General features: G+C 34.2%; 3 protein-coding genes across 4 annotated transcripts; all 3 read left to right on the top strand.

The window, feature by feature from the left end:
- Window positions 1-3357: 3357 nt before the first annotated feature.
- LOC110733314 (aspartic proteinase PCS1-like) lies at window positions 3358-5551 on the top strand. Its single transcript, XM_021913335.1, has one exon. The coding sequence runs from the start codon at window positions 3863-3865 to the stop codon at window positions 5192-5194; it is 1332 nt and encodes a 443-aa protein (XP_021769027.1). The 5' UTR covers window positions 3358-3862; the 3' UTR covers window positions 5195-5551.
- Window positions 5552-12388: 6837 nt separating this feature from the next.
- LOC110733313 (E3 ubiquitin-protein ligase SDIR1-like) lies at window positions 12389-17907 on the top strand. 2 transcript variants are annotated; one of them, XM_021913333.1, is made up of 9 exons: window positions 12389-12861; window positions 13368-13508; window positions 13736-13790; window positions 13910-13962; window positions 14054-14282; window positions 14437-14551; window positions 15071-15116; window positions 16834-16959; window positions 17370-17907. In XM_021913333.1, exons 2-9 carry the CDS (start codon window positions 13434-13436, stop codon window positions 17487-17489), a joined length of 819 nt encoding a protein of 272 aa, XP_021769025.1. In that variant the 5' UTR covers window positions 12389-12861; window positions 13368-13433; the 3' UTR covers window positions 17490-17907. The 2 variants fall into 2 exon arrangements, with proteins under 2 accessions (XP_021769025.1, XP_021769026.1); XM_021913334.1 differs by having other exon boundaries at window positions 12390-12861; window positions 16837-16959.
- Window positions 17908-19067: 1160 nt separating this feature from the next.
- LOC110733312 (laccase-17-like) lies at window positions 19068-21597 on the top strand. The gene is made up of 6 exons (XM_021913331.1): window positions 19068-19231; window positions 19336-19487; window positions 19572-19816; window positions 19925-20053; window positions 20129-21091; window positions 21189-21597. Exons 1-6 carry the CDS (start codon window positions 19118-19120, stop codon window positions 21317-21319), a joined length of 1734 nt encoding a protein of 577 aa, XP_021769023.1. The 5' UTR covers window positions 19068-19117; the 3' UTR covers window positions 21320-21597.
- Window positions 21598-25575: the final 3978 nt, after the last annotated feature.

Genomic DNA, 25575 nt, shown 5'->3' with positions numbered 1-25575 from the left:
GAGTATTGAGAAAACATATTACAATAAAAAGCTTCCTCATCCTTCCAAGAGTACTTGATCCGTTTTCATACTTTTCAACAAGGCAACCTTTAGAAAGCATCAACTTTCCTAGCATAAACGATAAGTTTAAAGCCATGTTTGGCTGCTAAAAGTGATTAGTCCTTTGTTCACACCAACCAAATTATAATTTATAATCATGACTCAATAACAGTGTTTATATATACTTCTTTTAAATAATTAAGTAAAACCTATGTTAGCAATATACCTTGAGTATCCAATATGATTATTTATTAAAAAAAATATGTAAAACTTGATCCATATCAATCTTGAGACTAGAATAGATTTCAGTATTCAATATACAAGTAGTATTTGTTAGAGAATCAACTCAACGGAAAAAACTAAAACCAATATATACCCACTAGACCATAATTGATTAATAAAATATGTTTGTTTGTCTGAGTTTGTTTGTTAGTCTTTAACCAGTATTAACTCATCAAGCGATCAAGATTTCTCTCTCTCTCTCTCTCTTTTTTTTTTGATGATTAAAAGTCAATTTAATATGCTTTAATAACAAATATGTTATGCATAGATCTATCATGCATAGTATCCTCACTTCTCCATGTTGAGTTTAACAAACTCTTGGTAAGAATAATAATGTTTGAAGAATAATGAAATGATTAAGGGTGGAGCAAAGAATTGATTCAAGAAAAGTCTTGTCAAGTAAAGATTGGGTTTCACTTTTCACTTTCAAAGTAGAATTGAATGTGTAGTTTTAATTACTCATTGGTTGATATATTTGGCATATCCATGCACGAAAAAGACGCTATAGACGATGATTTGGACTCTTCATCATCTTTCTTTAGATATCAAAGTTACACGTTTACACAAATCCTAAGGTAATTAGTGATTGTTTTACAAAAAGCAAGGATTAAGCCAGACAACATTCTAAGCTTTTTAATTACTGGTAATCCTTTATGCGAGTAACGTTTTAACACCGCTCTTCTTTACGCTTTGGCTAACTTTCCTTTTCTTAGCGAGCGATGATAAACAAATACGAGTACTGTTTTTTCAACGTTAATTAAGAATGTGTACAATATGCCAAGTAAGTCCGTCGGCTCTTAAAGTAAGAAAGAAAAAATTTATTGTACTGTGTAAATCTTATTTAATTCGTTTAAATTATACTCGTACTGTATGTTGAAATTATTAATTATTCAAATTTTATGTACTCGTATTAAATAACTAAAATGTTTTTTTTTTGACAATACAACTAAAATGATTAGCCATCAAAGATGAGCATAGAGATTGCGAAAAATGACAATCAAGTATAAAGAGCAAAACCACACACTTTTCCTTCATATAAGTAAAAAGATCGGCCATCAGATTCCTTTTCTTGTAATTCTAGAGAATAAATGAAATGCATAAAATTATATTGTTCTACTTCAAATTATATCGTAAACTACAAATGATATGAATACACGATAGATGTGACATAATGTACACAACACATTCTCCGAATATATCATTTATTTTTGAGGTATAAATTCCCTAATCTCTCCTAGTAATTAACTCTAGTTGAATATATAAGTGTTGTTTCTAGGTTGTTAGTTGAACCCCTCCCTTCAAAAGAAAACAATGCCAAGAAAAAATCCAAAAAGACGACTGTCTATTAAAATTTTGTCAAGCACAATAAATGAAGTTTTTAGCTAAATGCCTAAATCCTTTTTCTAGTGTACTGTCCTCAAATTTTATTAGGGATCAATTATTGAGTTGCCTTTGTCAATTGCGATTTTTCTTGTGACAAGGAGAGGTATAAAAAATATAAGGCAAACTTCCAAAAATTAGGTAAAATAATGTCCTTAAACTATACATACCTCATGAAGAAAGTGCATAATTTGAAATATTTCCCTTAACATTTAATAAAAGAAATATAATGCATGAATTATTAGGGAACAATTATTGAGTTGCCTTTAACTTTTAGAAATTAATTTGTATAATTAGGATATTATTTAGCTAAATAGTGTAGTAGACGTGTAGCTATCTGATTTGTTCCTAGTCAACTAATTAAAATTATTTAGAAACCATGATAGTTTAAGACAGGATATTGACAAGACTATTAGTATAATCCTTAGTTTGCTGATGATAACTACTCACTTGATTAATTTTTTTCAAATTAGGAGTGCCAATTAACAATACTTTCAATTTCTGAATTGGCATCCAGCCATATCATTTATAGTCCATGGCCAAATTGGCAACTTCCATCTTACATTTATGTCACAATGACTTTGTGTAACATTTTATGGAACTTTTGCAATATAGTTTCTTCATTTCATAGAATTCTTTCCATTCATTATTAATGATGATAATAAACTAATAAAACTCAAGTATATAAAAATGTCCTAATTTGCATGCTATAGTCGTGTTTTAAAAATTATTTTTAATATGTATATTCGCATTATATTGTATCAGTAATATGTAATTAGAAATATCAATAGTCAAAGTCATGCCTTAAAATTCTAATCCGAACACATGTACATAAATACATATACGGATATACCCCATAAGTATACATGTAGTCTTCGTTAAAAGAAATGTAAGCTTATAAGACATACTTTAATTTTGTTTGATCTTGAAGCTCCTTACTATATTATTAAACCAAATAAAAAAGAGAACAAGTGTCAAATGTTGGTAGAGTATAAAATTCTTGTCGGGCAGCTTCTTTGACATACTATTGACGAGGTCGATCATTGCACAGGGCTCAACAAAAAAACATGATACTATAACATTACTATCATTATACTTGTACTATCTATCTAACTTCTAAATTATACTTAATTTACACGTTTGGAATGTAGTCTAATCAAATTAGGTGTTTTTTTTTTTTAATTCATGAACTACACCAATTTTACTATCATCCGTCACATTATCTTCATGTTTTCACCAAATTTACCTTACCTTAAATTGGAGCGAGGTATTTGTTAAAATAATTAATTTGATTTTCATTTTTTCAAATTAATTTTAATTAAAAAATAAGCAAATAAACCAAATTATTCTAATTTGTAGTTTGTACACATGTACATGATACAGGCGTATAATATAATCAATTAAATTATGTCATAAATACATTGAAAAAAATATATCTGAAAATCCACTAAATTTTGTTTTTATTTATAAAAAAAAAAAAAAAAAAAAAACTAATTCCTCAACCGAGAGAACTTATACCTTTTTTTTTTTTTTTTTTTTTTTTTTTAATTTCTACAAGGACATAACGATTTTGGAATTTCTTACCAAAACCACCGATTTATAATTTGTCCTATTTATTATTCTCTATATTTTCTTATCCTTTCCCCCACTATTGTAACACAAAATCCTTCCCCAAAATTTTTAACAGTCTCTAGCATTTGGAAACATTTGCATCATAGGGGGACAAATTCACCCACTTTCCAAGAACAAAACTTTGAAAAATCAAAATTAGACCTTTTGTTGTTTATTTATTGGTAACCCAAAATTTTAAATTTAAATCCACAAAAATCAAATTGAATCAAAATTAAAAAATCCCCTGTTTCTTTGTTTCCAGATCCCTAACTTTTCCTTTTTCCATCCTTGGGAAAACCAAGCTCTTTTTCATTCATCACCAGCTGTTTTGTACCTTTCTTTCCTCCCTGGACCATCCTATATATACCATCACCAAACCCAACCTCCTCCTTTCCTTTTCTATAAATAACTTCATTGCGTCATTTTATCAAACACCTTTCATACACTCCATAAATCCCAATCAATTTTCAAAATTTCTCCTTTTTAGTTTTTTTCCCCCAAATTACAACACGAAAATCACTTCAAAACCCTTAATTAATTATACCCTTTAATGGGTAATTCGAAATTTCATCAAAAATATTTAATTTTTCTAATTTTTCTTTTGTTACAGATATGCTCTGTTTTCGTCCAATCAAAACAAAGCAATCACAGCTCAACTCTTTCTAATACTGTTATGTTTGCGCTTAAAGCTCAGCAAATCCCACCTGGGTCAATCCGACGGCCAGCAAGTAAGCTTCCTTTTCATCACAACGTTAGTCTTACAGTCTCTCTCCTAGTTGGCACTCCGCCACAACCTGTAACAATGGTGTTGGATACAGGGAGTGAGCTCTGTTGGCTTCACTGTAAAAAAAATCCGGGTTTAAATTCCTTATTTGATCCTGTTCACTCAACTTCTTATTCTCGAATCCCGTGTAGTTCACCCACTTGTAGGGCCCGAACGCGGGATTTTACTATTCCCGCGTCATGTGACCCGATAAAATTGTGCCACGTGTTAGTTTCTTATGCGGACTTCTCCTCGATGGAGGGAACGCTTGCAATGGATAATTTTAAAATGGGCGAGTCGTCGATGCCGGGTGTTTTTTTCGGGTGTATGGATCAGGGTTTTAGTAGTAGTTCCGAGACCGATTCGAGGACTACCGGGTTATTGGGTATGAACCGTGGGTCGTTATCGTTTGTGACACAAATGAATTACCCAAAGTTTTCGTATTGTATTTCGGGTCAGGACGCTTCGGGTGTGTTGTTATTTGGAGAGGCTAATTTTGCTTGGCTTAAGCCAAGAAGTTACACTCCTATGGTAAAAGTTACTAGCCCTTTACCGTATTTTGACCGTGTGGCATACTCGGTACAATTTGAAGGGATTAAAGTTGGGGGTAAATTACTTACTTTACCCAAATCTATCCTTCAACCCGATCACACGGGTGCGGGTCAAACCATGGTTGACTCAGGTACTCAATTTACTTTCTTACTTGGACCGGTCTATACCGCTTTGAAGAATGAATTCTTAGCCCAAACTAGAACCACGTTAAAAGAGTTAGGTGACCCAAATTATGTGTTTCAAGGCGCGATGGATCTATGTTATCGAGTACCCTTAACTCAAAAGGGTTACCCGGTTTTACCTACCGTGACACTAATGTTTCAAGGAGCTGAAATGAGTGTATCCGCAGAGCGATTATTATATCGGGTTCCGGGTGAGGTTAGAGGACCTGATGGGGTGCATTGCTTCACATTTGGTAATTCGGATCTACTTGGTGTAGAAGCTTATATAATTGGGCATCATCATCAACAAAATATGTGGATGGAATTTGATTTGGTACAATCAAGGGTAGGGTTAGCAGAGGTTAGGTGTGATTTGGCCAGTCAGAGACTAGGATTGGGCCTCTAAAAACAGTAGATTTTTTGTCTTTTTTTTTTTTTTTTTTTTTTTTTTTTTTTTTAAATATACTTTTGTATGTAAATGTGAAAATAATGTGTTCAAAGCTTAAAGATATGGTGTTGGTAGGAGCTTGGTTAAGAGTTTGACCAAACAAGGGTAGCTAAATATCTAAAGATAGGTCCACTTCCTTGAAGGTGAGCCGTGTGAAGTGGTTTTTTGTTGGATGGTACATAACTCTCTCTAGGTTTGGCATTTGCCAACTACATGTACATCTTTATGTACATTTTAAGTTTTTACTTGTATATAACAAATTTGAATGGTTAAAAGTTCTTCATATCTTTATATGGAGTACTTTCTAAGTTTTTATATGGTGATAGTTACAATTATTTAGATTAATTTTGCGTAGCAATAATTTTTACACCGCATGAATAAACAATTAGAAAACTGAAAATGAGGATTTGGTAGCATTAAAGCTTTACTTTAAAGAAAGAAGGAAATAAAAACATTAAGTAATAGAGTATGTTTTCCTCCTTTAGGTATATATATTTATGTAATAAAGAGTGTTTAATTTTTTTTGACAGATAAAGAGTGTTTAATTGGTCAACCTACTTAACTAGTAAAGCTAGTCAATGCATATAAGCATTGTTAATGTCTACATTCTAGTTAGGGTTGGGAATAATAAAAGTAAAAAGTTAAAAATAGTAGCAAGTTGGTGTCTTGGTGATTCTTACATTATTATAAATTTATAATCACATTGGTGTAACTAAACTTGTTTTTAAAAAAAAGTGTAATTAAACATTATCATCCATATTCTACTTACAGAAAACACTAACTCCCTTGTAAAAAAAATAAAAAAAATAAAAACATTAAATCCGTAATTGCTTATACAGTTATACATACTTTCAATAGCCATTTATGAATTATGAGTACCATTTTTCACATTTCAATCCTATACATACACAAGTATTTCTCCATATTATATGATTATATCCCTAAATATTTAAAATCACCATCTCATTACCATGAAAAACATATTTATTTTGTAACTTGACATTAATAATCTAGAGATTTATTTGCAAAATCTTCATCCTTCATCCATAAACAGCGAGGTAAAAACAAAAAATTTACTGTCTTGGTACTTGGTAGTAATTTGCATAGCATCATCAATTTTTATCAGTGAGAAAGAGAAGACCAATAGTATTAAATAAGGTGAGATATGAGCCAGATGTATGTTTTTGGTCCTTGTCACGTGTGCACAACCATTAATAAATTTCTAGATCGATCATCACCTTTTTATACACCTCCAATTTAATTAATTAATTGTCAGGTTCATTAGCAAAAAGATAGTGTTGCTTGTAATCGTGACAAGTAAACAAAGCAACAGTACGTTTACTACTGTAATTATTCATGCTGTTCATCACATATATCTTGTGATTTTCTGACTCAATAAAGTCCCTCTTTTTACTCAACTATCTCCTAAGATTAATGAACAAGTTAAATTCATTTATTTCATGTTGTTTCTTTTTGTCCTCTTCAATGTTGAGAGAATTGTTTGATTGTGAGTTGATCCGGTAGTGACCATTGTGTGTATACATATACAAACGCATATGTCAAGCAACGCGCCGTGTTAAATTACTTTGTCACCCCTCTATAAATATCTTGTGGCAATAAATGTTAATAGCCTCTTAGTTAATAAAAAAAAAAATTAGGGTTTGTCCACATTTACGGAACTGAGCTGAACTGAACTGATTGAAACTTAACTAAACTGATTTGAATTGAATATTTTATGAGGGAAATTAAGAGATGAAGTGAACTGAACTGAACTGATTGGAGCTGAACTGAATTGAACTGATTAGAGCTGAACTGAACTGAACTGAATTAAAATTAAGTAAATGTGAACAGGCCCTTAGGGCTTGTTTGGTTCACCTTATTTTTACTAGTCTAGTCTGATCTAATCTGCTATGGTCTGGTCTGGTCTATCTGATCTGAATGCCAAATTTGAATAAACTTTGACCTTAAATATACGATAATCTATACGGAAAAAATATATCAAGTGGGTATTGTATGTTATACGAAATGGAATTATTTTCCATTGCTCTTCATTCCCTTTCTTAAACTCTTTCTCTTTTCCCTTAAAGAACCAAACGTCACCTTAAAAAAAATAGTATGGGTTGAAGCTAGTCAACCATGAAGAGAAGTTGGTCAATAATGGGTTGTACTGTACAGTCAATACTAATATACCTCGTGCTGCCCATCCTTCTTGACTGGGTTGGATCCAGTTTACTCGTGGGCCCGTGGATCCCTCATCCATTTTTCCCCTTCTTTTTTTGCTGGTTTCAGATTTTTGGCTTGTATAAAACTTACTTCGTAGTAATTTTTATAAAGCCAAAAGAAAAAGGCGTAAAATTGTAGGAAGTTTATTTTTATAGGAAAAAAGAAAAAGAATAGTATTAAGGGTAATGTTATATGTAGTCCTAAGGGCTATATATAAGCATTAAATATACTCTTGAAAATTGTATAAAATTAATAATTCATGACAAAAACACGCGTAAATCAGTGTAATTAATGTTTATATTTTTATGATTTTTTAACTATTTATAATTTTCAAGTATAAATTTAATGCATACAGAGTAGTTAATTAAATTTTAATATGGACTTTATTTTCATTTGAATTTTATTGTTGAACAATATTCTTAAGGAGTAGTTATCATCATGTAAAGAATTTTCATATAGAATGGAATCTTCTAATAAATCTAAGTAAATTGCTTTAGTAAGGGCTGGTCAAAGAAGGACAAATATTGAAAGGTGAGACATGTAATGATTAGTCAAATATTATTTTAAGTTAAACATAGATGTTTATTATTGGGTTAAATTCGGGTTTTGACCGGTTAAAACGAGTTTGGGTCAATTTCGGTTCAAGTCGGGTTCGGTGCAAGTTAATTAAATTGGTCGTTGTAAACCGGTAAATCGGTGCAAGTTGCAAACAGGTAAATTGGCCGTTTAAAAACAAATTGAATGGTTTCACCCATCCAATTAAACTCTCGGAGGGTATTAGGGACCATGGTAAACATTTCGATAATTTTTATTTTCATTCGAAAAAAAAGTCAAAAAAATCCAAAATTAAAGGCTAATATCCACGTTTTTTGAGAAATTTTGGAGGTTTCGGGGCCCATTGTCGAAAAGTCTTGAAACTCTATGGGACACATGTTGGGATCATATAATGCCATTTGGAACCATATATGATCATTATTTGTTGCATAAATGTTCGCGGAAGCTTTGACTTAGTGAAATCCGTGCAAATTGTAAATTGGTAAATTGGTCGTTTAAAGGCAAATCGGATGGTTCCACCTACCCAGTTGGACTCCAGGAGGGTATTAGGAACCATGGTAAATATTTCGACAATTTTAATTTTCGGGCAAAAAAAAATCAAAATTGAAGGCTAATATCCACGTTTTTTGAGAAATTTTAGAAGTTTCGGGGCGCGATGTAGAAAAGTATTAATATTTTTGGGGATACATCTCGGGGTCATATAATGTCGTTTGGAAATATATATGATCATTATATGTTGTCATAAATGTTCGTAGTAGGCTTGAGTAAATGAAATCCGTGCAAGTTGTAAATCGGTAATTAAATTGGCCGTTTAAAGGCAAATTGGATGATTCCACCAACCCAATTGGACTCCCGAAGTATATTAGGGATCATGGTAAATATTTCGGAATTTTTTATTTCCGGGCAAAAAAAAAAGTCAAAAAATTCAAAAATTGAAGACTAATATCCACGTTTTTTGAGAAATTTTGGAGGTTTCAGGGCCCATTGTCGAAAAGTCTTTAAACACTATGGGATACATTTTGGGATCATATAATGCCGTTTGGAACCATATATGATCATTACTTGTTGCATAAATGTTCGTAGAAGGTTTGACTTAATGAAATCCGTGCAAATTGTAAACCGGTAAATTGGTCGTTTAAAGGCAAATCAGATGGTTCCACCTACCCAATTGGACTCCAGGAGGGTATTAGGGACCATGGTAAGAATTTCGGCAATTTTAATTTTCGGGTGAAAAAAAATAATAATAAAAAAAAAAACAAACAAAATTGAAGGCTAATATCCACGTTTTTTGAAAAAATTTAGAAGTTTCGGGGCCCGGTGTAGAAAAGTACTAATATTTTAGGGGATACATCTCGGGGTCATATAATGTCGTTTGGAAATATATATGATCATTATATGTTGTCATAAATGTTCGTAGTAGGCTAAAGTTAATGAAATTCATTCGTGCAAGTTGTAAACCGGTAATTAAATTGACCGTTTAAAGACAAATTGGATGGTTCCACCAACTCAATTGGACTCCCGGAGGGTATTAGGGACCATGGTAAACATTTCGACATTTTTTATTTCCGAGCAAAAAAAAGTAAAAAAATTCAAAAATTGAACACTAATATCCACGTTTTTTGAAAAATTTTGGAGGTTTTGGGGCCCATTGTCGAAAAGTCTTGAAACTATATGGGATACATGTTGGGATCATATAATGCCGTTTGGAACCATATATGATCATTATTTGTTTCTATAAATTTTCGTGGTAGGCTTGAGTTAATGAAATTAGTGCAAGTTGTAAACCGGTAAATTGGTCATTTAAAGGCAAATTGGATGGTTCATTCCACCCAATGGGACTCCCGGACGGTATTAGGGACTATGGTAAACATTTCGGCAATTTTTATTTTCGGGCGAAAAAAAAAGTTAAAAATTTAAAAATTGAAGGCTAATATTTACGTTTTTTGAGAAATTTTGGAGGATTCGATGCTCGGTGTCGAAAAGTCTTGAAATTCTAGAGGATACATATATCTCAGGGTCATTTAATGCCGTTTGGAACCATATATGATCATTATATGTTGCCATAAGCTAGAGTTAATGAAATCAGTGCAAGTTCTAAACCGGTAAAAAGACCGTTTAAAGGCAAATTGGATGGTTCCACCCACACAATTAGATCCCGAAGGATATTAGGGACCATGGTAAACATTTCGGAAATTTTTATTTACAGGCGAAAAAAAGTCAAAAAATTCAAAAATTGAAGGCTAATATCCACGCTTTTTTAGAAATTTTTGAGTTTTCGGGCCCGGTCTCTAAAAGTCTCGAAATTATAGGGAATACATGCATCTCGGGGTCATATAATGACGTATGAAAATATAAATGACCATTATATGTTTTCATAAATGTTCGTGGTAAGATTGAGTTAATGAAATCAGTACAAGTTGTAAACCGGTAAATAGGCCGTTTAAAGGCAAATTGGATAGTTCCACCTACACAATTGGACTCCTGGAGAGTATTAGGGGCCATGGTAAACATTTCGGCAATTTTTATTTATAAAAGAAAAAAAGTCAAAAAAATTCAAAAATTGAAGGCTAATATCCACGTTTTTTGAGAAATTTGGGAGTATTCGGGGCCCGGTGTCTAAAAGTCTCGAAATTCTAGGAAACACATCTCGGGGTCATATAATGCCGTTTGGAACCATATGTGGTCATTATTTGTTGTCATAAATGTTCGTTGTAGGATTGAGTTAATGAAATTGGTGCAAGTTGTAAACCGGTAAAATGGTCGTTTAAGGGCAAATTGGATGGTTCCACCCACCCAATTGGACCTCCAGAGGTTATTATGGACCATGGTAAACATTTCGGCAATTTTATTTTTGGGCGAACAAAAGTAAAAAATTCCTAAATTGAAAGCTAATTATCCACGTTTTTTGAGAAATTTCGAAGGTTTCGGGGCCAGGTGTCGAAAAGAAATGAGATTTTATTAGATACATTTAGGGGTCATATAATGACGTTTGAAACTATAATTGACCATTATATGTTGTCATAAATGTTCGTGGTAAACTTGAGTTAATGCAATAAGTGCAAGTTGTAAATCGGTAAATTGGCCGTTTAAATGCAAATTGGATGGTTTCACCCACCTAATTGGACTACCCGAGGGTATTAGGAACCACGCTAAATATTTCGGCAATTTTTATTTTCTGGCGTAAAAAGTCAAAAAATTTCAAAATTAAAGGCTAATATCCATGTTTTTTGAGAATTTTTTTGAGTTTTCGGATTGTAACAACTAAATCAAGTAGATAAAGTTTAAGTAGGTTACTATAAATAAATGTTTAAAAAAATTGATACGTACGGAGTATAGCCAAAACAATTTTTTTTACAAATTTTTGTATGTGGCTGGCCACAAGGTGCGGCAAGGGTTATTTGTAAGGTGTTACTTGATTAGGGGATTTTGCTCCCACCAATCGGAATGCGCCACGTGGGCCAATCAGGTCCTGCCAAGTGTCCCACAGTTGGAACTGTCAGGGCTTGCCACGTGGCACACGCCTATTCGTCCACCCTGGACCTATTATGTCATGACACGTGGCATCCTCCATGCCTAATGGAGAAACCGGCCACCTAGGCCCAACTTCCAAGGGAAGCCCAATCAGCCCTAGGTTAACCTAAACCTAGGATTGACACGTTTACCAAGGTTATAAATACCTCCCTTAATCCTCATTAAGAGAGATTACACACATTAAACACTCTCACCTAGAGAGACCCAATCACTTTTATTTCCGCATTAATTACTCCTTAATCAGGTACTAACTTGACCGTCGGAGGCGGATCTCCAATCATCCGGAGCATCCGTTTGTTTTGCAGGTACAGGCGTCCGGTTCCAGTCTCGGAATTGTAACTCTCCCGCAGGACATCAGAAAACCCCGAAACATTACTGGTTTTGGTCGGGGTTACTTGCAGGGTGTTACTGGTTTTGTCATGGGTTACTTGTAGTTGTTACTTGTATTCTGGGGTTAATTGTATGGGTGTTACTGGTTTTGATCGGGGTTACTTGTAGGGTGATACTGGTTTTGTCAGGTGTTACTTGTATTCTAGGGTTACTTGTATGGGTGTTAATGGTTTTGATATGGGGTTACTTGTAGGTGTTACTGGTTTGGTATGGGATTTTGGTCTGGAGTTACTTAGAATACAGGTAACACATACAAGTAACCCCACGATAAAAGTAACCCCACGATAAAAGTAACCCATACAAGTAACCTCATAATACAAGTAACCCATACAAGTAACCCCAAAATACACGTAACCCTAAAATACAAGTAACCCGTGCCACACCAAGTGCGGCTTTTTTTTTTTTTTCTTAAACGGATGTACTCCGTATAGCCTAACTTCTAACGACTAATCCTTAATTACATCGGGGGTATCATTATTATCCATTAAAAAACAGAATGTAGTTGGATTGACAAAATAAATGTTAGGATTGACAAGGTAATTCCGTAATTCCTGTTACTTGTATTTTTTTTTTTGAAGCAATTCCTGTTACTTGTATTACCCAACTCCAAACGCTGCGTTTTAACAAAACATCAAGTTTTACACCACAAAATTAATTTGTAAAAAAATTCTGGAAAATTAGAGCTGACGAGAGACCTCCCGAGTCAAAACGTTGTGCGCAACTCGGTCTCCGACTCTCAACGCGTCCGAGTCACAACGCCGGCTTTCGTTGCCTACAATTCTTTTGCTCTCTAAATTCTTTCAATTTTTTACTCGCATTTCTAATTTAGGATTTAGTATACTAAAAAATAATTGATCATTTTGATTTTGATCAAATTTTGAGTTCATTTTGTTCGGTTTTACTCACAATTTCTGACGCGAATTTTCGTAAGTTCCTCTTTTTTTCATTGATTCTGTATAATTTTGTTTGATTTGTCTTTTTATATAATTTTTAGGGTTTATTAGGTAAATTAGAGTTAAATAAGCGTTATGTTTTCTGTTTTTCTTTAATTGGGAATTGTTTTAGTTAAAGAATCAAGAATTTGAGCTGTGTTTGGTAATTTTAGGGTTTCATTTCTAAATTGATGTGCTAAAACGTTTACATTTTGTGGCTTTATGATTTGTAGGTTATGAATTAGGCCCTAATTTCACGACAATTAATTTAGGGATTTTTTTTTGAGTAATTTAAGATCATTTTGTGTGTAATTAGTTTACTGGCATGTTTTCAAAAAGGGTTTATAATGTGGGTTTATTTGGACAGTTTATGGAGAATTGTATATTTGTATGTATTGCAGAATGCAAATATATATGAGATTGTGTATTGGGGCAAATTTATTGGATGTTTGTAGTTTTATATTGACATTTTTCTTGTTATTTGTTTTGAATTTTTGAAGGGAAGCTCTTCATACAACATACAGATTAATTTTGTACTGGAGTTCGTTTTGTGAAATTATACAATCATGAGCTTTGTGTTTCGAGGGTCTCGAGCTGATATCGAGAATGCTTTTCCAGGAATGATCCCTGAACGGCGCGTGGTACATTTCATATAGCTTGATTTCAAGTTGCATATCCTTATTTATGGAAAATTTTAGGATTAGCAGTTTAGCACAACAGTTCAAAGTTCCATATCCCTGTGTTAAAGTTTCACTGATATAAAATGGCCTGGTTTAATAAAATTTACATTGTCAAACTTGACACTTCTTGTTTTATGATATTGACACTAATACAAACATTCGTTTCTTCTGTTGTTTTTGTTTATCAGCGCATTCATGCAGCACGGCCAGTGAATACCAATTCACTTGCTTTTCTTGTTACTGGTATATTACTTGCTTCTATCTTTGTAATATTTGCAGCTTTCGTTTTTGATTATATTATATATGTTTCTATTGATCAATTTTGGATTAGGCTAATTCTTATACATTTTTCTTTGTTGCAGTACTCTTGATCTTCATGATACTAAATTCACATCAAATGTCACCGAATTTTTTGGTATATATGTTTGAGATATGCAAGTAGATTTGTGTTTAGTAAATCCAGTTATTTTAAGTGGTAACATGATGTGTTTTTACTCTACATGAAGCTCTGGCTGGTATTTGGCTTCTTTTTGATGGCTACTAGCCTAAGAATGTATGCCACATGTCAGCAACTTCAAGCACAGGCACAAGCACATGCTGTAGCAGCCAGTGGCCTACTTCGCCATACTGAGCTCCGTTTGCAGATGCCACCATCTATTGCATTTGCCACTAGAGGACGTCTGCATGGCCTTAGGCTGCAGCTTGCTCTTCTTGATCGGGAGTTTGATGATCTTGGTATAGTGAATTGAGTTGCCTTTTGCGCTTGCCTATAATTTAAGTAGTTTACTGGTGGAATGATGCTGATGATTCACGAATATTCAAATTGTTTTTTTTTTAACTGTCCATTTTCCTTGTGTTCTTTCTTCTAAAATAAAGTTATCATCTGCAGATTATGAAACTTTAAGAGCGCTGGATGCTGACAATGCACCTGCTGTTCCTTCAATGAGCGAGGATGAAATAAATTCTCTTCCTGTTCACAAATATAAAGTTACCGATGTAGAAGGGTGAGATTTTGTTTGATCTTGTTTTCAACAAGAAGGTTCCCTATGTATTAGTTTCTTTATTTAAATGTCTTCAACAAGTGTTATAGAAGTTTCACATCACTATCAATTTGTGGCCTATATTTTGGATATGCAAGTATTCTTCCATGAAAAATGACATGCACACACACACACACACATATCAACTGCTAAACATGGCTATTAGGTTGCTGTGATACGTGAACTGTGTCAGGTAAGCAGATTTATAACAAACATCATCTCATTGGAAAGATTGAAGCTCTTAACTGTCTTTATTATAAATTTTCTTGGTGTGCATGAAGTGATAGTATTCTTAAACTTAATCTTCATGTTTGTGCATGCACTTGTCGATTTCCAGTTTGAAGCTTCTACTTTTGCATTTTAATCTTTTGTTTATGTAAATTTATTTCTGTATTTTTCTTTGGAATAGGTTATCCTGCTTATCTGTTGTTGTTAAATTTTGCTAGCATATGAATATTGACATTTTGTTTTCTTTTGAGACAGTGATATGGTATCAAATAAGCAGGCATCATCTTCTGCGTCTTCTGAGGTATTCTACTTCTGTGTGCTTGATTTTTGTTGGCTTGAATTCCGTAAGATGCTGTGTGGATCACTACTATACCACAGCCTAGATGAAGATAAGTTCAGTGAGTTTAATAGCTTTATAGGCCATCTTATTAGTTTCTTAAGAAGGAAGAGAGATACAAGGTCAATTTTATCAATTACTTAACAAGTAATAACAGTCTCCCTTAGCCTTTGCAATCCAACAGAGCTTACAATTATATGTTTAATTAAGCATTCCTTGAGAATTAGAAAGATCTTGGTTCTCGTATATATTTTGTGTAGTGGAGCTAACAATATTCCAGGCAGCTCTGAATCAAATATTGATCCTCTTGAGTCTTGATTGCATTTTTTATTTTAAAATCTTGACACAGTTAAGTAACTTTTTAGGTCTAATAGGTTGAAATGATATATGATGGTGTGATAGATCTGTTTCTTCCCTGCTACTGAATTCACAATTTTTTTTTTTTTTTTTTCACACCAGATGAACGAGCTATTGTAGTCCAACATTATGTGTATTTGTGGTTACTGAGCACTGAATATTCAACCTTTTCATCAGGCCTCTGTTTAGTCCTGGCTCTATCTCTAGTTGTTTTACTTTACTCAGTAAACAGTACTTCCTCCCTTCATGTTTACCTTTTTCCTTTTGTATCTTCTTCCTATCTTTGTCACTAGTTTTTCTTGAAAATCCTTATTTCATTTATTAGGAATCATTAATTTTTTAGAGCTTCGGATATGTAGGCATCTCCATTATCTTTGGGCCATAATTCTACCTTGAAACGTCTACTAAAGGTCATTGGATGATTATATGAATCTTCCATTTCATTCAAGTGCTCTGTGAAAGGGAAGCAACAAGAGGGGTGGGGGTGGGGTGGGGTGGGTTGGGGTGGGTTGGGGTGTAAATAACGACCATCTCATTGTAGTCTATATACCGATAAGTGTTTCCATTGATTGTGGTTATGTACAGATTACTTTAATTTGACTGAGATAGCAAGTCATAAATGAACCTGATTTGCTCTCATCTGCTCAAGAACAGTTGTATATCCTTGTAATAGGATATTTTCTGTTTCATGTTCCCGTTGTTATGATGTAAAGATACCTGTGTGCTGTAGTTAAAATCAGTTGCAAAAAGGGAGGAACTGTTTAGGGGGATGGGCATATATCATCTGCTCAAGAGACTCGTCAATTGAGAAGAAATTATTTCTTAAATGGATTTTGATAGTTGTTTATCATCTGAAGGTCTTCTTTGATGAATGGCCAATGGGTTGCTCTTCTATATGAAGCAATTTGTCTTTGGAGCATGATAATTTTGTCTGAGGTCTTGTTTTCTTTTTAACTCCAGCACTTTTGTGCATATTTTCGTGATTTGTTTAAGGGTGAAATCTTTTCTGTTTAGATTTAGAAACTGAATATACTCAGGGTTCTTGTTTATGTGATTCATTCTGATTCATTTATATCTGCGGAGTAGGTCAAATCTCTAGTGTCTGTTTAGATAAGTGTTTCCAATATTCATTTATATTCTGTTTAGATTAGGCCTATACTAGCTTTTTAGTTACTTGAATATATGACTATTGAGCTTGAATCAATAATAGCTGATTTAGTTCTGAACTTTTTTAAAGAATGTAATTGATGTCTCTCTTGTCTATTCAGTATTCACTACATTATATTGATATCTTTTGTTGGGTAACTTTCTCCTAAACCTGAAGCAGCAGGACATTTCTATCAATATTGGCAGCTCCAAGGGAAGCTCAGAAGATGAACTAACTTGTACTGTATGTTTGGAGCAAGTAAATGTTGGAGAACTCATTCGTAGCTTGCCATGTTTGCACCAGGTGAGTGCTATTAGAGGTTTTCTTTGCTTTTCTTACTTGTGTTTTGAGTCCTCTGTTGGTTTACATTATGTTGTGAGAAAATGAGATTGATATATTGTTGTCCATTACTGATAATACAGTATTTCACAAGGTCGGTAAGTAGTAAGTTGATTTTCTGTTTTGTTTTGTTTGTTTTTTTATTTTTTATTTTTTATTTATTTTTATAGTCAGTCTTTAAACTTGAAATTGTTGTTCCATGCAAGAGTGGTTCAGTTTCTCTCTGTATGACCACAATGGTTAATTGGTTATGGTGCTTCAAACTATTAGAAAGCTTTTAACGAGAGTGGCTAAACTGATTAATGATTGCATGTTTAAAGTTTTTTGTCATCTCATTTTAGAAATCTTACTCTATTCTTTTCTTGTTCGTGCAGTACCATGCTAGTTGCATTGACCCATGGCTTAAACAGCAGGGAACGTGCCCTGTATGTAAGTATAAGGTTGGGACTGGCTGGCACGAAGACAGCCATGATGATGCTTCATATATGGTTTAAAAAAGCTCTGTAAACATTGCATTCAGCCAGTTTATGGTTATATGTAGCTTAAGTGTTAAGCTGGGTGCCTCTACATTCATGTGAAAATTTAGCTCATCCCGGAACGTACCAGTAGTAGGAGTATTTGCTGATACATTGTTAGAAAGTTTATACACGGCATGCTCGGTACAATATAATAGAATAGACAGAATGGTAATGATGTTTCATGTGAACATGCACTACAGTATGGCCTATATGTGTGGGTACTGAAAAATACAACTGAAGATGTTCTTCGTTGGGCTATTGTATGAAAGTTACATGTAAAATTGCCCCACTCTTTATTTTATAGTTGTACCAAACAAGTCGTGAAGTTAAGCCTCTTGCTTTGCTTTGTAAATTTATTAGCTTTATTAGAGAACTTGCATTATTACATTTTTCATTTATTGTGAATCTGATTTCCTTCAAAGTCTATTAATTGCTGATGCAAATTGAGATTAGCTTGGGATTTAATTGTTTATAAGAGCTGGTAATATTAATATTATTGGTTTATATAATATTGAATACGAAGTATTGCAGTAAAGATTGAGGCCATTATTGAATTTCCAACATTAAAGAACATTCAAGTATAATAAAAAAAAGACAATAATCAAGAGCATAATGTATATCATGTTTCCGAGTGCACAAAATATTGATCGATCGTCCTAAAAGACAATAATCAAGAGCTTCTTTTTATGTTTGTTGGTTTCGTCTCTTTTTTACGGGAGATCAAGTGCATCGTTGATTGCATACCAAGCTAAATTAAATGTCTAATCTCGTATCATCTGTAATGTATCTTCATTTATCCCTCTCAAATTATACTGTATTATTCATCGTATTATAAATGGTTAGCAGAAGTACGTATTTTGTAATGCACTCTTGTATACAGAATTGAAATGGACTTTGCAACCATGCATGCATACGTTTATAAGGAAAGCCTATCAACAGGAGTACCCTCTAAGTGACGCTTTTTTTTTTTTTTGCTACATGCTTACAAGTCATTTACTAACGAGGTAGTCAATTAACAATTTATCATTACGAGTATATGTTTACAAGATCGACTAGATTGGACTTACAATAAGGTCATTTATGATACAAATTCTCATAAATGGCCTTATTTGACACATGAACACATACTCGTGCTGGTGTGTTGATTAATAAGTACATCTTGCTACTACTGGTTACTTTAGCATATGATCATCATTTTGCGATGAATACATTCACAAGATGAAGATTAACTTCATTATCACAAGAGCACTAGCTAGGATAAACTAAACAAGGCTTTGCTAATAGTAATAATCAAGAATAGCAAATAGGAACAAGTAACAATTTACTTAGTTAATATTTGTTCTTTTTGTATAATTAAAATAAAAATACATGAGAAAATCTACATACTTTGGGATTACTCTAAAACCAACAATCTAACAAACATATTAGATTAATCCATTAGTACTTGCTGGAGCTTCGATTACCATTACTTTTGTTTTCCCTCCCACCTAATTTTTCAAAATACACCCTATATAAGCTTCTCAGTTCATTGCAAACTCCAAAATCATTCTCAACTTGGTAATATCTTTCTAATACACTCTCTCAAGCTTATCAAGTTGCAAAACATGGCAACTTCCTACAGATTATTCTTTGTCCTTTTCAGCTTCGTGTGCTCGATTCTTTCCAACAATGTTGTTGATGCAGCTGACACTGGCATCACTAGGCACTACAAGTTTGATGTACATGAAACAACTCTATTTATTAGTTTTGTTCTAATATTATATGCAACATTGTGTTCTAACTCGATGTATATTCTTGTTGCGCTGCAATATTATGTTTGTAGATCAAGATGCAAAATGTGACAAGATTATGCCATACTAAGAGCATTGTTACAGTTAATGGAGAGTTTCCAGGGCCTCGTATTGTTGCTAGAGAGGGTGATCGACTTGTTATCAAAGTTGTCAACCATGTCCAAAACAACATTACCCTTCATTGGTATACTAATGTCATAAAGTTTATTTATTTTTGAAATTTGACATCAAAAAAATGCTGTACTGATTTGTGTGACTATATATGCAGGCATGGGATTAGGCAGATACGAAGTGGATGGGCAGATGGACCGGCTTACATAGCGCAGTGTCCCATACAAACAGGACAGACTTATGTGTATAACTTCACCATTGTTGGGCAGAGAGGCACACTTTGGTGGCATGCTCATATTTCTTGGCTCAGAGCAACCCTTTACGGACCTATCATTATTCTTCCTAAGCGCGGTGTTCCTTACCCTTTTCCTCATCCTTACAAGGAAGTTCCTCTTATCTTTGGTAATGCTACAAGCTCTACTACATGCTACACTTCAATTTCAATAATTATATAGAATGAATAAAACGAAAATTTTGGTTAAATTTATCAAATTGTATGTGGGCTTGCAGGGGAATGGTGGAATGCAGACACTGAGGCAGTTATTAACCAAGCTACAAAAACAGGAGGCGGTCCAAATGTATCAGATGCCTACACCATCAATGGTCTTCCTGGACTACTATACAACTGCTCAGCTAAAGGTATATGCAAGCAAATTGAAGTATTATTTGAAATGAACATATAAATTGTGACTAATTGCGAAAGTGTATGTGCAGACACCTTCAAATTGAGTGTAAAACCCGGCAAAACTTATCTCCTTAGGATTATTAATGCTGCACTCAATGACGATCTCTTCTTTAGCATTGCCAATCACACTCTCACAACAGTAGATGTCGATGCTGTCTATGTTAAGCCCTTTGAGAGCGATACAATCATCATAACTCCCGGTCAAACTACCAATGTCCTCCTCAAGACAAAGCCTGCTTACCCTGGTGCTACTTTCCTCATGATGGCTCGGCCTTATGCCACAGGAAGCGGTACCTTTGACAACTCTACTGTTGCCGGTATGCTTGAATACCAACACCCAAAACCATCGACATCAATCAAGAAGCTTCCTCTCTTCAAGCCCACCCTTCCAGCCCTTAATGACACTTCTTTTGTAGCCAACTTCACCAACAAACTTAGAAGCCTAGCAAATGTTAAATACCCGGCGAATGTACCAAAGAATGTCGATAGACACTTCTTCTTTACAGTGGGGTTAGGAACCAATCCATGTCCTAAAAACAAAACATGCCAAGGCCCAATCAATACCACCATGTTTGCGGCTGCTATCAACAATGTATCCTTTGTCATGCCTACAAAAGCTCTGTTGCAATCACATTACTCCCGTCAATCTAATGGTGTGTTTACCACCAATCTTCCTACATCACCACTAATCCCCTTCAACTACACCGGCACACCACCTAACAACACGAACGTGATAGATGGGACTAAGGTAGTGTCAATTCCGTTCAACACAAGCGTTGAGCTTGTGATGCAGGGCACTAGTATTCTAGGGGCAGAGAGCCACCCACTTCACCTTCATGGGTTTAACTTCTTTGTTGTTGGACAAGGATTCGGAAACTTCGATTCTAAAAAAGACCCTGCTAAGTACAACCTTGTTGATCCTGTTGAAAGGAACACAGTTGGTGTGCCTGCTGGAGGGTGGGTTGCCATTCGATTTCTTGCAGACAATCCAGGTATAATAACAACCAATTTTGAGACTATATATCATTTTCAACACATTTTTTTTTACTGTCCTAATTGATTATGAAAATTTGGATGCAATCTATACAGGAGTATGGTTTATGCACTGCCATTTGGAAGTTCACACAAGTTGGGGCTTGAAGATGGCTTGGGTAGTCGAAGACGGAAAGCTTCCTAATCAGAAGCTGCCACCACCACCAGCCGATTATCCCAAGTGTTGATCAAAATGCTTCACCTGAGAATTTTTTCCTGCAATGACTAACAGAAAATGACTGTTTTTTTTTTTTTCCTTTAAGTTTGTTTATAATGTCTTTAAGTGCGGCTCAATTTCTAACTTGTTATTCCTTATGAAGGATAGGATGAGTGTCCAATTAGCCGTAGAATGATTTCTTGTTATAAAGTTTATCATTTTGTATTGTTTTCTATTGATCAAATGTAAGTTGAACTTCTGTATGAATTTTTATCTAGTATATTTTTCAAGAGAAATTGCTCAAAATGTTCATTACATCTCGATTCAACTACGACATATGGACTAAAAACATGAAATGTCAAATTCTTATTGCATTGAGTGTTGAACTCTCTTAATTCTTAGTAATTATATATAACCAACCGCGCCTTAAGCTGCACACATCCTTCTAGGGGTATATGGAATGTATGACAAAGCAACCTTCCCTTCCCATGATTTATTTTATTATTTTGTATTGAATATAGGCAACCGCGTTTTAAACACAATAGCAACTAACCAACACCGAGTCCATGTATAACATGGCACCAAACTTATTGTCAAGAGTACAGTTAACAACATAGGTATGAATGTATGATAGGTGAACGAGGTATAGGTATGCCACAATGGCTAACATCGACTCAATGAGGCTGTGCAGCTTTAGTTTTTAGCATCACTATAATGATAAACAGTACCGTTAGATGTACGTAGCTTGCTTTTGACTGTCCTAATAATTTACAAAATGCTACAAAGATAAATGTCATAGTATTAGGCTCTAAATTGAACTGTTGCCATAGGATTTTACACTGCAATTTAACTTGATGTGTGTGCTAGTTTATTAACATAACATTAACACCCTTAATGATATCCTTAAGATATGTTAAGCTAGATCTTAAATACTCGGTATTACCTTTTGAATTTTGATGTTGATGAATGAAATCATTGTCATTTGGAGCTTTGAAGTTTGATAAAGTTACTCATTATTAGATCATTGCTTTTTGTATTGGTCACCTAATATTTAAGGTTTGAATTGTTTAATTATACTACTATATCACCTTTCTTTGACCCTAGCTACTGTATATTAAAATGTGCTAATGAAATAAAAAGTTAATAATAATGGTTATGGGACTTCTATTTATTACTAAAATAAATCAAGTATTGTAATGAACATGTAAATGAAATGAATTTTGAAGTACTCATCATTATAGCTGTCAAAAGTTGACCCGATCCGAAATACCGACTCAAACTCGATTATTAACTGACCCATCTGAACCCGAAAAAAGGGTGACCCAAACCCGACCCGAAACCAATCCTAGACCCGAGTTGACCCAAGTATGTGAAACCCGAACCCGAACCCGAACATGAACTGACCTGAAGATGACTAGACTCGAATGTGACCCGTAAATTATTGGCTTGAACCGAACTCGACTTGAAACGAAATTGACCCAAACCTGTTATAACCCATCAAAACCCTAATTTAACTCGACTTGTTACTAACCTGACCTGAATTCAACCCGACTCATTCCTAACCCGACCCGAATATAACCCAACATGTTACAAACCCGACCCGAAATCAAGAGAACTGGTTATTGACCTGACCCAAATTCAACCCGACTTGTTATTGACCCAACTTGAATTTTACCGGACCTATTACTAACTAACCCGACCCAAAAATTAGACCCGATCTGTTACTAACCCGACTCGAAAACAACACGACTTGTTATTGATCCGACCCAAATTCAATCCAAATTATTCCTGACCAGATTTTAAATCACCTTAAATGCAATTTAGACCATCTTATTATTGTTCATCAGAGCATTTTGTCTTGGAAGACCAAGTCTGTCCAGGCCAACAAAAGAAAGGAGCATTATTCTCAAATTTATGAGTTAAATATAGTATATATTTGTTGTATGGTCAAAGGAGAATGACCCGACTTGATTTTAACCCGCAAATTATTGACTTGAACCGAATCCCACTCGAACTCGAGTATTACCCTAACACGTTTTAACCCTTGAAAACCCGAATTAAACCCGACACGAATGTAACCCGACCTGTTATTAACCCGACCTAATCCCGACCTAAACCCGATAAGAAGTATGACCCGATGTGACCCGACTCAAGCATGACCCAACCCAAACCTGACCTCCATAGGTTATGGCATTAATTCTAATTGACCCGACCCGAGTTGACCCGTTTACCCGAATTGACAACTCTACCCGAAACCTTCAAAATTTCTCAAAAAGCGTGGATATTAGCCTTTAATTTTGGAATTTTTTGACTATTTTTTCCCGAAAATAAAAATTTCCGAAATGTTTACCATGGTCCCTAATACCCTTTGGGATTGAAATTGGGTAGGTGGAACCATCCAATTTGCCTTTATACGACCAATTTACCGATTTACAACTTGCAACGATTTCATTAATTCAAGCCTACCACGAACATTTATGACAAACATATAATGATCATATATGGTTCCAAACGACATTATATATATATATGACCCCGAGATGTATCCCCTAAAATCTCATTTCTATTCGACACTGGTCCCCGAAACCATCGAAATTTCTCAAAAAGCATGGATATTAGCCTTCAATTTTTGAATTTTTGACTTTTTTCGCACGGAAATAAAAATTTCCGAAATATTTACCACGATCCCTAATACTCCTCGGGAGTTCAATTGGGTGAGTGGAAACATCCTATTTGCCTTTAAACGACCAATTTACCGGTTTACAACTTGCACCGATTTCATCAACTCAAGCCTACCACAAAAATTTATAATAACAAATAATGATCATATATGGTTCAAAACGATATTATATGACCCCGAGATGTATACCCTAGAATTTAAAAACTTTTAGACATCGGGCCCCAAAGACTCTAAAATTTCTCAAAAAGCGTGGATATTAGACTTCAAATTTTGAAAATTTTGACTATTTTTTTCTCCTGGAAATAAAAATTGCCGAAACGTTTACCATGATCCCTAATACCCTCCCGAAGTCCAATTGGGTAGGTGGAACCAACCTATTTGCCTTTAAACAACCAATTTACTGATTTACAACATGCACCGATTTCATTAACTCAAGCCTACCACGAACATTCATAACAATATATAATGATCATATATGGTTCCAAACGTCATTATATGACCCCAGATGTATCCCCTAAAATCTCAAAGATTTTCGACGCTGGTCTCAAAACCTCCAAAATTTCTCAAAAAGCGTGGATATTAGCCTTAAACTTTGGAATTTTTTTGACTTTTTTTTTTCTCCTGTAAATAAGAATTGACGAAATATTTACCATGTTCCCTAATAACCTCCGGGAGTCTAATTAGGTGGGTGCAACCATCCAATTTGCCTTTAAACAAGAATTTACCGGTTTACAACTTGCATCGATCTCATTAATTCAAATCTATCACAAACATTTATGACAACATATAAGGATCATTTATGGTTTAAAACAGTATTATATGACCCAAATATGTATCCCCTAAAATCTCAAAACTTTTCGACACCAGGTCTCGAAACCTATAAAATTTTTCAAAAAGCGTGCATATTAGCCTTCAATTTAGGAATTTTTTGACTTTTTTTCGCCCGAAAATAAAAATAGCCGAAATGTTTACCATGGTCCCTAGTACCCTACGGTAGTCCAATTGGGTATAATTGGCTGGGTGGAACCATCCAATTTGCCTTTAAAACCAATTTACCGGTTTACAACTTGCACTGATTTCATTAACTCAAGCCTACCACGGAAATTTATAACAACAAATAATGATCATAAATGGTTCCAAACGATATTATATGACCCCGAGATATATTCCCTAAAAGCTCAAATCTTTTCGACACCAGGTCTTGAAATCTCAAAAATTTCTTTTCACAAAAAACATGGATTATAGATTTCAATTATTGAATTTTTTTTTACTTTTTTTCGCCTATAAATAAAAGTTGCCGAAAAGTTAACCATGGTTCCTTATACCCTCCGTGAGTCCAACTAGATGGGTGGAACCATCCAATTTTCCTTTAAACGACCAATTTACCGGTTTACAACTTGTACCGATTTCACTCAAGCCTACCACGATCATTTATGACAACATATAATGATCATTTATGGTTTATAAAAGTATTATATGGCCTCGTGATTTATCCCCTAAAATCTCTAACCTTTTCGACATCGGTTCCCAAAACCTCAAAATTTTCTCAAAAAGTGTGGATATTAGTCTTCAATTTTGGAATTTTTTGACTTTTTTCGCCCGAAAAT

The sequence above is a fragment of the Chenopodium quinoa genome, unplaced genomic scaffold (genome assembly GCF_001683475.1).
Source record: "Chenopodium quinoa cultivar QQ74 unplaced genomic scaffold, ASM168347v1, whole genome shotgun sequence".
Taxonomy (NCBI): domain Eukaryota; kingdom Viridiplantae; phylum Streptophyta; class Magnoliopsida; order Caryophyllales; family Amaranthaceae; genus Chenopodium; species Chenopodium quinoa.
This window is presented reverse-complemented; position numbering and strand designations above follow the sequence as displayed.

Coding starts and splice junctions, on each gene's coding strand:
- LOC110733314 (XM_021913335.1), top strand. CDS start 3,863: ATGGGTAATTCGAAATTTCATCAAAAATATTTAATTTTTCTAATTTTT.
- LOC110733313 (XM_021913333.1), top strand. CDS start 13,434: ATGAGCTTTGTGTTTCGAGGGTCTCGAGCTGATATCGAGAATGCTTTT. Junction 13,963..14,053: donor AAATGTCACCGAATTTTTTG/GTATATATGTTT, acceptor CTCTACATGAAG/CTCTGGCTGGTATTTGGCTT. Junction 15,117..16,833: donor CATCTTCTGCGTCTTCTGAG/GTATTCTACTTC, acceptor CTAAACCTGAAG/CAGCAGGACATTTCTATCAA.
- LOC110733312 (XM_021913331.1), top strand. CDS start 19,118: ATGGCAACTTCCTACAGATTATTCTTTGTCCTTTTCAGCTTCGTGTGC. Junction 19,488..19,571: donor AACAACATTACCCTTCATTG/GTATACTAATGT, acceptor CTATATATGCAG/GCATGGGATTAGGCAGATAC. Junction 19,817..19,924: donor GGAAGTTCCTCTTATCTTTG/GTAATGCTACAA, acceptor GTGGGCTTGCAG/GGGAATGGTGGAATGCAGAC.